Here is an 11,819-nt window from a genome sequence, read left to right as displayed (position 1 = left end):
TCAACAATCGACTATAAACTTTCATTCAGATCTGGCTCCGTTAGGCTCTATGTGGTATGGTGCGGCCACTTTTTTATAATCCAAACAACTCCCGATGGACAAGCATGTGACGGTATCAAATATTCACATCACGATATTTGCTGAAGCTTTTATCACGGTATTGAAATACATTTCTATCGGGTAGCCACGAATGGCTTGATGCCATTTATTTGAGGAATATAAAACAGAAAAGTAATGACTCTCTTTGGCGTAGGCCCCATATGGCGGTCCGAGGGAGTTGTACTCGGAACCATCATATCCTGCCGGAGATAGGAGGCAGGGGCAAGGAGCCTACCCCCATGCGGGACGGGGCTCAACAGGTGGTGGTGGGGTGGTGGAGGTTGCCGTGTTAGCACACTGAAACAGCAATGTGATCGATTGTGAGCAGACTTATAAAGCAAAGGCTTACATGTGGTTGGCTAGGAGTTACCCAGCTAATGATGTGATGATGTACAGCTGCTAGTATTCCCGCTAGAACTACGCTGCGCTTCCATTTCCAAACGGGATGAAAGATAAACAAACTTTATTGTTGTTCTCGTAATAATAACAAGTTTAATTACTTTTTCAATACCAAACCGGTCTTTACATTAACAGAAAACGAAGAATTTAAAGGGATAGTTCACCCAAAAATACTCTCCTCATTTACTCACCCTCATGCCATTCCAGAATTACTTTCTTTCATCTGCGGAACACAAATAAAGATTTTTAGAAGAATATTTCAGCACTGTAGGTCCATACAATGAATGGTGGCCAGGCCTTTGAAGCTCATAAAGCAACAATAATGTAATCCATACCTCTGCAGTGGGTTAATCAATGTCATCTTAGGGGCGGCTGTGGCTCAGGTGGTAGAGAGGTTCGGCTGCTAATTGCAGGGTTGGCGGTTCGATTCCTGGCCCACACAACTCCACATGGCAAGACACTGAACCCCAATTTGCTCCCAATGGCAGGCTAGCACCTTGCATGGCAGCTCTGCCGTCATTGGTGTATGAGTGCAGACACAGTGTAAAGCGCTTTGGTAACCTCTAAGGTTGAAAAAAGTGCTATATAAGTGCAGACCATTTACCATCTGATGTGATCCAATCGGTTTTGGGTGAGAGCAGACCAAAATGTAAGACAGTAGTCTCCTTGGCGATCATGATTTCACGCTTGATTACACTTCTATAAGTACCGTCTAATGCTCTGCACACGTGTCAAACACTAGGAAGTGTAATCAAGCTTGAACTCATGATCGTGCCTAGAGAATGCAATGGCAAAATGAACAGAGAAAAACTAGTTATATTTTGGTCTGTTCTTACCCAAAACCAACTGGTTCACTTCAGAAGACGTTAAATAAATTACTGGAGTTGATTAAACTACTTTAATGTTGCCTTTATCTGCTTTTTGGAGCGTCAAAAGTTCTGGTCACCATTCACTTGCATTGAAATAACCTACAGAGCTGAGATATTCTTTTAAAAAGCTTCATTTGTTTTCTATAGAAGAAAGAAAGACTTGCACATCTGGGATGGCATGAGTGTGAGTAAATGGTAAGAGATTTTCCCTTCAAAGAGGACCCAAAAGTATCATAAAAGTAGTCCTGGTGATTTGTGCATCATATTCCAAGCTTTCTGAAGGCATACAATACGGTTTGGTGAGAAACAGCCCACCACTGAAGTCATTTTTCCATGAAAATCTTGAGATCAGTTGTGCAGATTTTGTCTGTGAGGACAGAATTGTCATTTTGGGGTGTACTATTCCTTTAAGGGTTTTCTTAAATTAAGTGGTTTCTTACAACCAGCTGCAGAACATTAAGACATTTTAACTGACAATTGCATCTTCTTCATGTTGGTCTTACGGTGTGATTTTGTTGTGTAGAGAGGAAGATTCCAGAAGAAGATTACATTATCCTGGTGGATGGTCTGAACGAGGCAGAGTTCCATAAACCAGACTATGGAGACACCATTGCCTCCTTCATCACAAAAATCATCTCCAAGTTTCCAACTTGGCTGAAAATGATTGTGACTGTCAGAGCCAACCAGGTGGTGAGTTTTCTGTGTCTTGGCTTGGATGGTGCAACATGCTAATTGCTCTTCAAAGTTTGACACAGAATGTTCACAACAGAACATTCTGTCGATTGCTTGGTTTTTATTTCTGCGGCATCGCTGCAAATAACCCTGCATTTGTTTGATCCAAACTCAAGACCTTTCCATGGTCTCTTTTCACAATTTCAGGTAAGGGGGTTTTCTGCTTCATCATAATGCAAATTATATATATCATCATTAGCAGTTCACCTCTGATCACTTTCATACCATCTGCAAATTGGATAAGACATTGATGGCTTTGGTGTCAGTAGCCATTCAGAATGTTTTCAAATGCTAGCCTGCCCAGTGTCCTGATGTGCCTTTTTGCATTGCCGTAGTAATCTGTGCTCTCCAAATGGCTGTGGTGGTGGGTTTTAAATGCTGGTCAGTTGCTGGTGTTGGAGGGTGTGCGTAATCCAGGTTGATCAAAGCTGGACTCTGGCCTGCAGGGATGGAGATTATGTAAGAGGGGATAAGGGCTGTGATGCAACACCACAGATGCTCAGTGTGTCCCTATACTCTTTTCACACATGCACATTCACTCGCTTTCCTAGAGCAGTGACCCAAAACTGCCTGGCAAACACACCCCACCAGGCTGCTGGTGCTTATACTACATTAATCCTGAAGTTGTTTTGGCTGGAAAACGTTTGCATGTCTCGCATACAGTTGACGATGATGGTAGAGTAATATGAAAATTGCACATGGACTTTAGTCACATAGACGACATATTTAATTTAGCATGAATGAAAATGAGGCTGTGAGGGATAAATGTACAGTCTGTTCGATGAGCTGTTGTGTCTTATGCTCCATTCTGGAACCTAGCAAGCTGTTTAAAGGTGCGGTCACACATACCTTCTCACACCGAAATTCCACGGGCAAAATTACAGTCACCTCAATGGGAAATCGCCCTATCGTTATTTTCCCACGTTGGAAAATATTCGAAGAATTTCGAAGAATTTCCTCGTGCTGATTTCACCTCGTATTCCAGTTTGGTGAACTTTGACTGGCGAAATCGGCACGTTGACTAATCGGAAGCATTTTTTTGGCTGTGAACTCCATGTGGGCGGTGCTTCATAAACAGCTGCACTGAATTTTCCCACTTAGGGAAATTCACCAACATGGCAAAGAAATGGTGACTATGAATACACTTGTATTTAATTTGATACTAAAATTGGGTATGGGCATCATTAGACATTTAATGATTATGGTTACGATTTCTCTTATCTAGTCTGATTTCTAAACATTTATATTAACAATTCTTTCTTTTGAGATATAGATACAGGTATATTTGGAAATATGACATGAAAGCAGTCTGTTGCCAAATGATTAGATCATTTCAGATTTTAACATATTAGATACAGTTTTTTGGGGGATTTTCTCCCCAATTTGAAATGCCCAATTCCCAATGCGCTCTAAGTCCTCGTGGTGGCATAGTGACTCGTCTCAATCTGGGTGGCGGAGGACGAATCTCAGTTGCCTCCACGTCTGAGACAGGCAATCTGCGCATCTTATCTTGTGGCTTGTTGAGCGTTTTACTACAGAGACCCAGTGCGTGTGGAGGCCCATGCTATTCTCCGCGGCATCCACACACAATTCACCACGTGCCTCACCGAGAGCGAGAACCACATTATAGCGACCACGAGGAGGTTACCCCATGTGACTTTACCTTGCCTAACAACTGGGCCAATTTGGTTGCTTAGGAGACCTGACTGGAGTCACTCAGCACACCCTGGATTTGATCTCGCGACTCCAGGGGTGGTAGTCAGCATCTTTAGTCTGAAGAATACCTGGGAAGATGGTGTTGAAATCCGAACTGGAGTCCACAAAAAGTATCCTTGTATATGTCCCTGATCTGTTGCAGGATATGATGCAATCCCATGTTGACTGCATCATCCACAGACCTGTTTGCTAAATAGGCAAATTTAAGGTGATCAAGAAAGGGTCCAGTGATGTCCTTCAAGTGAGTCAACACAAGTCTATCAAATGACTTCATGACCACAGATGTAAGAGCGACTCCTGTGAGACCAAAATTCTATGGTCAAAGTGAAATGAAATCTTGTGGTGTTATTTGTGCGACGTGCAGACTTGCTTCCTATGTAGAGCATTCCAAATCACTTGCTTTTGAGGCTCTGTGATGGTTAGAGTGCCCCATAGAAGGCGGCAGCCTATATAGGCAGTAGGCAGCAAGGCAACTCACTAGGTTTTGGAATTAAGCCAGATTTTCACCACATAGAATGACGATCAACACTGAGGTACACAACATTACAACACATTTAATGGACTGTACATCTGCACCTTATAGTCTAGTTTTCATTTGTGTTAAATATATGAGGAGTTCTACCGTGGTCTTTGTAGTATTCATATATTGTTCCTCTTGCAGTCATCAAGGGCACCCTGTTGTCAGGGGTTACAGCTTAAAACTGCAATCGGAAAGGAACCATAATTATTCAAGAAAAAGGGGTTCTTCCACAATGCTGGTGGTCATTACTCTTGTGCTATGGTGCAGAGAAGTGCAGTGAGCAAGTGAAGAGTCATCCCTTAAAATCCCAACTTTTTCATTTTAATTGCTTGTCTTGTTATTGGAAGAGGCAGGTGGTCTCTTTTTGATGCTATTGCTTTTTGAATTATGCTGTTTTGAATTATTGAATTGCTTTTTAGGAATTGCATTAAAAAGGCTTTTTGGATACTGAAGATTTTTGTTGTGTTATGATTTGTTTTCATTGGGTCACTAAAGGTCGCTAAAACATCTAAATAAAATTAAGAAAGCCAATAAATAATAAATCAACAAGAAAGCTTGGTGTTACAGATATGGTTTACCATGTGTAAGGGTAGGATAAAACTAGTATTCAATAAATGGTTACCTTCATTAATAATAAATAAATAAATAAAAAATAAATGTATACAATAAATTATAATTATATTAAATAATAATACATAACAATATTTATAAATATGACTTATAATTTATTAAATGTATACTGTATAATATTCTATAATAAAAAATTAAAATAAATATTGTTATTAATGTAATAATATTAATAATGATAAATATAAATTATAAAAATAAAAAATAATAATAAAATAAAATTATGATAAATATGAATAATTAATAGCTACATTTTCTATTAATAATAATGTGAATAAACATTTCTTCCACAAGGAAAATAGTGTATTAATCTAACTGTATGCTTTTTATGGCAATGTTGGTTTTTTTTTTGCATTTAACAAAGGCTTTGAAAACAGTTAATCCATTCAGAATTTAGAGTAATTAACTGTTTAAGAAATAAACTTTCAAACTTCATATTTTATTCTTATGGCTTATACTTACAAATGTCTTTACATTGGCTTTTGTGTTTATGAACTCACAGGAAGTCACCAGTCTCTTCCCCTTTCCCATCATCTCCCTGGATGATTTCAATGATAACAAGGACATAACCTCTGACCTCACCTCCTACATCCAGCACCGTATAGATCACAGCCCTGACATCATCAGCAACATCGCCATCAACGGCAAAGCTGACCCGGCAAACATCTCTAAGTTTAGCGCCCACCTGATCGGCCGCAGTCAGGGATCCTATCTGTACCTAAAATTAACCCTTGACCTGTTTGAGAAAGGTCACCTGGTCATCAAAAGCTCAAGCTATAAGGTGATACCCGTGTCCCTGTCTGAGCTTTACCTGCTTCAGTGCAACATGAAGTTCCCATCAGCCTCTGCGTTTGAGCGTGTGCTGCCATTACTGAACGTGGCTCTGGCCTCTTTGCACCCTCTGACGGACGAGCAGCTCTATCGAGCACTGAATGCCGGCTCCATGAGAGGAGAGCTGGAATGGGAGGACCTCCAGCAGCGCATGGATGCTCTATCCTGCTTTCTAATTGGCCGCAGAGACAGAACGCGCATGTTCTGCCACCCCTCCTTTAGGGAATGGCTGGTATGGAGGGCCGATGGCGAGAGCACTGACTTCTTGTGCGACCCTAGGTGAGTATTGTCACTTCCTTTTGGGCACCCCTAAAGAAATAGTTCTCTGTATGTAATGTAATCTCTATCATCATTTACTCACCCTCATGTCGTTCCACTTCCGTTCACAAATGTTTTTAAAGGATGTGCAGTTAGCTGATTTCAAAAGAGTAGCAGCTGATAGCAACTCACTTTAAAGCACAGAAAAGTGTCATAAAAGTAGTTCATGCGACTCGTAATTCATAATCAAAATCTTCTGAGGACGTACGAAAACTTTGTATGATGAACAAAGTGACACTCAAGAACCAATGGATTTTGCCATATTTTTATTTCTCCCCAATTTGGAATGCCCAATTCCCAATGCGCTCAAAGTCCTCGTGGTGACTGAGACCGTCAATCCATGCATCTTATCACGTGGCTTGTTGAGCGCATTAGGAGGCCCACGCTTATCTCTGCGGCATCCATGCACAACTCACCTCGTGCCCCACCGAAAGCAAGAACCACCCATTATAGAGACCACAAGGAGGTTACCCTATATGACTCTATCCTCCCTAGCATCTGGGCCAATTTGGTTGCATAGGAGACCTGGCTTGAGTCACTCAGCACACCCTGGATTCGATCTCGCCACTCCAGGGGTGATAGTCAGCATCAATACTCACTGAGCTACACAGGCCCCCGAGCTTCGTCATATTTAATTTTTTGTCCTTTTGTTCATGCAAAAGAACAAAAGTCATATACAGCCGTGGCCAATAGTATCGACACTGACATACATTTTGTGTTTTGCAAAGTTTTCTGCTTCAGTATTTGTAGAGAATTTTTTCACATGTTTCTATTTTACACTGGAAAACAATGATAAGTGTTACATGAGTTTTAAAGGCTTTATTGGCAAAAACATTCAATTAAAGAGTCAATATTTACAGTGTTCACCCTTGTTCTTCATAACCTCTGAAATTTGCTCTGGCATGCTGGATATCATCTTCTGGGCCAAATCTTGACTGATGGAGATCCATTCTTGACTTATTGGTGCTCAGAGTTGATCACAATTTGTGGGCTTCTGTTTGTCCACTCGCCTTTTGAGGATTGACAACAGGTTCTCCATGGGATTAAGATCCGATGAGTTGCCTGGCCACGGATCCAAAATGTTATTGTAATGATCTCCCAGCCACTTCATTATCACTCTTGCCTTGTGACATGGTGCTCCATCATGCTGGAAAATGCATGGATCATCACCATATTGCTCCTGGATCGTTGGGAGAAGTTGCTCTTGCAGGACGTTTTGATCCCATTCTTTATTCATGGCAGTGATTTTGGGCAGAATTGTGAAAGAGCCCACTCCCTTGGATGAAAAGCAACCCCACACATGGATGCTTCACTGTTGGCACGACACAGGACTCATGGTAGCGTTCACCTTTTCGTCTCCAGACTATCGATTTTCCAGATGTCCCAAACAGTCGGAAGGGGGCGTCATCAGAGAAAATAACTTTGCACCAGTCTTCTGCTGTCCAATCCTTGTACTTCCTGCAGAATTTCAGTCTGTCCTTGATGTTTTTCTTGGAGATAAGTGGCTTCTTTGCTGCCCTTCTTGACACCAGGCCATTGTCCAAAAGTCTTCGCCTCACTGTGCGTGCAGATGCACTCACACCAACCTGCTGCCAATATTGAGCTCTGCACTGGTGGTGACACAATTCCGTAACTGATTCCTCAGGAGGAGACCTGGCGCCTGCTGCACACTCTGGGACATCCTGAAGCCTTCTTCACTGCAGTTGAACCTCTCTCCTTGAAGTTCTTGATGATCTGGTAAATGGTTCTTTCAGGTGCAATATTCTTTGCAGCAATTTCCTTGCATGTGAGGCCATTTTGATGCAAAGCGATGATGGCTGCACGTCTTTCTTTAGAGGTACCATTGCTAACAAGAACACAATGATTGGAAGCACTTCTTCCCTCCTTAAATAGCAATCAGTCTGCACTTATAATCCAATCAGAATGATAAAGTGATTTCACCTGACTACTACTCGTTCACACTTTCCCAGGTGCTGCTGATATGATTAGTGAAATGATGTTAGCTGGTTATTTTGTGCCAGGGCCAAAAAACAGTGAAATTTGGGTTTTTGTGATAAAGTAAATGAAGTTGAAGCTTTTTGCAATTATTTAAAATGCATCTGATCACTCTGCACAATAATCTAGAAACAATGTGAATCAACACCACAACAACTGAAGCAGAAAACTTTGCGAAACACAAAAATGATGTCACTGCCAATACTTTTGGCCACAGCTGTAGGTTTGAAACATCAAGGTGGGTAAAGCAAACCTCAAACAATGTCATTTGTTGAGGAGATGTGTGCTATAGGTTTTCTATATTATTGGCTTATGATTTTCGGCTAGCAAATGATAGACTATTAGATCAGAAGGACAGAACCCAGCCATATCAGAATATTAAAGAGACTTGGGGTGGGCTATGTTGACTTTGGCCAGTATGCATCCACAGAACACCCTGAACTCCCCAACTTTCTGGCATGTTTTGAGCACTGGTAGACCAGGTTTGTCATTTGTTGTGTTATTTTTTTGTTTTTTTCTTTTAATTGAGTTCAGGCAGGGAGTAACTAGAGTGTGCTTGCGTGTGTGTTCGTCTTTGAATGTGAAATTACTCCTGTGTAGTTCTTTCATTTTTCAGACACTTCAATTATCTGTCCACCTAAACACACACATTACTCAGTGTTCTCATTTAGAAAAGCCTCAATAGCTCCATCACTTTTATGAACCGAAGAGTGGATCAAACAGGGACTTGTACAAAGGAAACTTCATGGATGGTGTTTGGAAGGGGAAGGAAGAAAATTGCTGTCTATGAGGAAGAGAACAGAGAAATGATGTTCATTCATCCGCTGTCATGTTGTGTTAATCAGAAAGTAATCAGGCTGAACCATTTTGTCACAAAGTAGAGGAGAGTCAACCAAAGAACTCTCTTTGGCCGGGGGATTTCCATATTATTATAACGAATGAGGATGATATCAGTCCTGACCAAGATGGAGATTTCTGATTAATTGTTGTTGATTTTGGTAAACAGAAGCGGCCACGCTCTGATGGCTTTCATGCTGTCACGTCAAGAAGGAAAGCTCAACCGCCAACAAACCATGGAACTGGGCCATCACATCCTTAAAGCACACATATTCAAGGTAGGAAGCACAGATACTCAAAATCAATAGCTCGGACTCATTCCACTCTCTATGATGTGAATCTGTATATTGTGAACATAAATTCAGGTTAGGGTAAGAACCAAGATCCGCTAAGCATTTGGCTCATAATGACACATAATCAAAAGTAAACATTATTTAATTAATAAGCAATGCTTTATTACACACTATCATGTTACTGGTTTTTACAATGCACTCTGCACATTTCTGGAATGAGTTTGACAAATGGACAGCCCTAGAAATGGCACCCTGGGCTCTTCTCTTAGTATTGAACCAAGGAGCGGATTGAGACTCTCAAATTGTATGTGCTTAAAAAAGTGGCCACTATTTTAGCTTCCCATTTCTCTGTTGTCAGGGTCACAGTAAGAGAACAGGAGTTTCCTCCAGTGTTCTGCAGCCCTTGTGGATCAGCTACAGTACAGACAGCCTCTCGGCAGCTCTTTCCTCCCTTAGAAACCTCTACACACCCAACGTCAAGGTATGTATATGCACATGCAAAGATTTACAGAGAACGAATGCATACTCGTTCGCAATGTGCCAATGAGAACATCTTTTATAAAAAGCAGTGCCAATCTTAAAGTAAAAAACTGCTTTGCGCACATGTATTGTTGAACAGGACTCCCAACAGTTATTGTGATTGACGCATTCAACCGCACATGAAGAGCTATATCCTTACAGCGCTCTGAGTCATCTAGAGTGAAGAAGATTTCATAAGTCACAGGGAACATAGTAATTAGCACTGATGCTTATTGAAAACGCCTTACGTAATGACTACATTTATTAATTAATTCTATTACATGTTAATTGCAGTCTAGACTCCACTCTCCCTGTAATTTCCTCTCCTAAGCCTTGAGTTTTAATAAAAAAAGCATCACTCTGAATCCATGTGTGCGCACCAGTGTCCTTGACAACCATTTGGCTGGAGAGCTGCTCGTTAATTCCTGCTGTGTTTGTTTAAATAAAGGCAATTGTGCTTCCTTTGCTTTTAACGTGTTCCCGCTTAATCCAGTATCTTAATAAAGCCTCCATTACCTTACTGCCATTGTCCTCATTAAAAAAGAATGCATTAATTTGGCTCTGATCTCCAATATTACTTCATACCTTCCACCATGAAATTAATGTGTAAAAAGCAATTAGTATGCTTTAACTGATCCAATAATATTTTCTGTTTTTTAGAGCTTTGACATTACAGGGGACTGACATCCACTTTTTTAGTTTTTTTAAAGTGTTGCTGTATTGGTTTTTAGATTATATGTTACACATGTTTGAAAAAAAACAAAACTTTATGAAGGATCTAAAAACTAAACAGGAAACTGTATAATGTGCAGTGGTAAAGGGACTGAAATTGAGGCCGAAGATGGGGGATTGAGGCTGTAGATTGAAGATGGTACAGTGTTGCTTGAAATTTTGTGAACCATTCTGAATTTTCCAAATTTCTGCATAAATATGACCTAAAACATCATCAGATTTTCACACAAGTCCTACAATTTTAAAGAACAGGGATCTATCCAAGTCTGATCTTCACAACAAATGTTTGTGGAAGTGTATCATGGCATGAACAAAGGAGGCTGTAGACTGTAGATTGAGGCTGTGGACTGTAGATTGAGGCTGTGGACTGTAGATTGAGGCTGTAGACTGTAGATTGTAGATTGAGGCTGTAGATTGTAGATTGAGGCTGTGGACTGTAGATTGAGGCTGTGGACTGTAGATTGAGGCTGTAGACTGTAGATTGAGGCTGTAGGCTGTAGATTGTAGATTGAGGCTGTAGACTGTAGATTGAGGCTGTAGATTGTAGATTGAGGCTGTAGACTGTAGATTGAGGCTGTAGATTGTAGATTGAGGCTGTAGATTGTAGATTGAGGCTGTAGACTGTAGATTGAGGCTGTAGACTGTAGATTGAGGCTGTAGATTGTAGACTGAGACTGTAGATTGAGGCAGTGGACTTGTAGATTGAGACTGTAGATTGAGGCAGTGGACTGTAGATTGAGACTGTAGACTGTAGATTGAGGCTGTAGATTGAGACTGTAGACTGTAGATTGAGGCTGTAGATTGTAGATTGAGGCTGTAGACTGTAGATTGAGGCTGTAGATTGTAGATTGAGGCTGTAGACTGTAGATTGAGACTGTAGACTGTAGATTGAGGCTGTAGATTGTAGATTGAGGCTGTAGACTGTAGATTGAGGCTGTAGATTGTAGATTGAGGCTGTAGATTGAGGCTGTAGACTGTAGATTGAGACTGTAGATTGTAGATTGATACTGTAGATTGTAGATTGAGACTGTAGATTGTAGATTGAGGCTGTAGACTGTAGATTGAGGCTGTAGATTGTAGATTGAGGCTGTAGACTGTAGATTGAGGCTGTAGACTGTAGATTGAGGCTGTAGATTGTAGATTGAGGCTGTAGACTGTAGATTGAGACTGTAGACTGTAGATTGAGGCTGTAGATTGTAGATTGAGGCTGTAGACTGTAGATTGAGGCTGTAGATTGTAGATTGAGGCTGTAGATTGAGGCTGTAGACTGTAGATTGAGACTGTAGATTGTAGATTGAGACTGTAGATTGTAGATTGAGGCTGTAGACTGTA

At 40.8% G+C, this 11,819-nt stretch overlaps 1 protein-coding gene across 5 annotated transcripts in view; it reads left to right on the top strand.

Annotated features, from left to right (window-relative positions):
• The window catches only part of LOC127654236 (protein TANC1-like), a 113,080-nt gene that overhangs the window by 79,596 nt on the left and 21,665 nt on the right, over positions 1 to 11,819 (top strand). For all 5 annotated transcript variants that reach the window (XM_052141332.1, XM_052141334.1, XM_052141331.1 and 2 more), the window contains 4 exons: positions 1,891 to 2,057; positions 5,465 to 6,072; positions 9,113 to 9,221; positions 9,595 to 9,717. In XM_052141332.1, the coding sequence (XP_051997292.1) occupies positions 1,891 to 2,057; positions 5,465 to 6,072; positions 9,113 to 9,221; positions 9,595 to 9,717 (1,007 nt within the window). The remainder of the gene's footprint in view (positions 1 to 1,890; positions 2,058 to 5,464; positions 6,073 to 9,112; positions 9,222 to 9,594; positions 9,718 to 11,819) is intronic.

This window comes from Xyrauchen texanus, chromosome 13 (assembly GCF_025860055.1).
Source record: "Xyrauchen texanus isolate HMW12.3.18 chromosome 13, RBS_HiC_50CHRs, whole genome shotgun sequence".
In the NCBI taxonomy this organism is placed as follows: domain Eukaryota; kingdom Metazoa; phylum Chordata; class Actinopteri; order Cypriniformes; family Catostomidae; genus Xyrauchen; species Xyrauchen texanus.
This window is presented reverse-complemented; position numbering and strand designations above follow the sequence as displayed.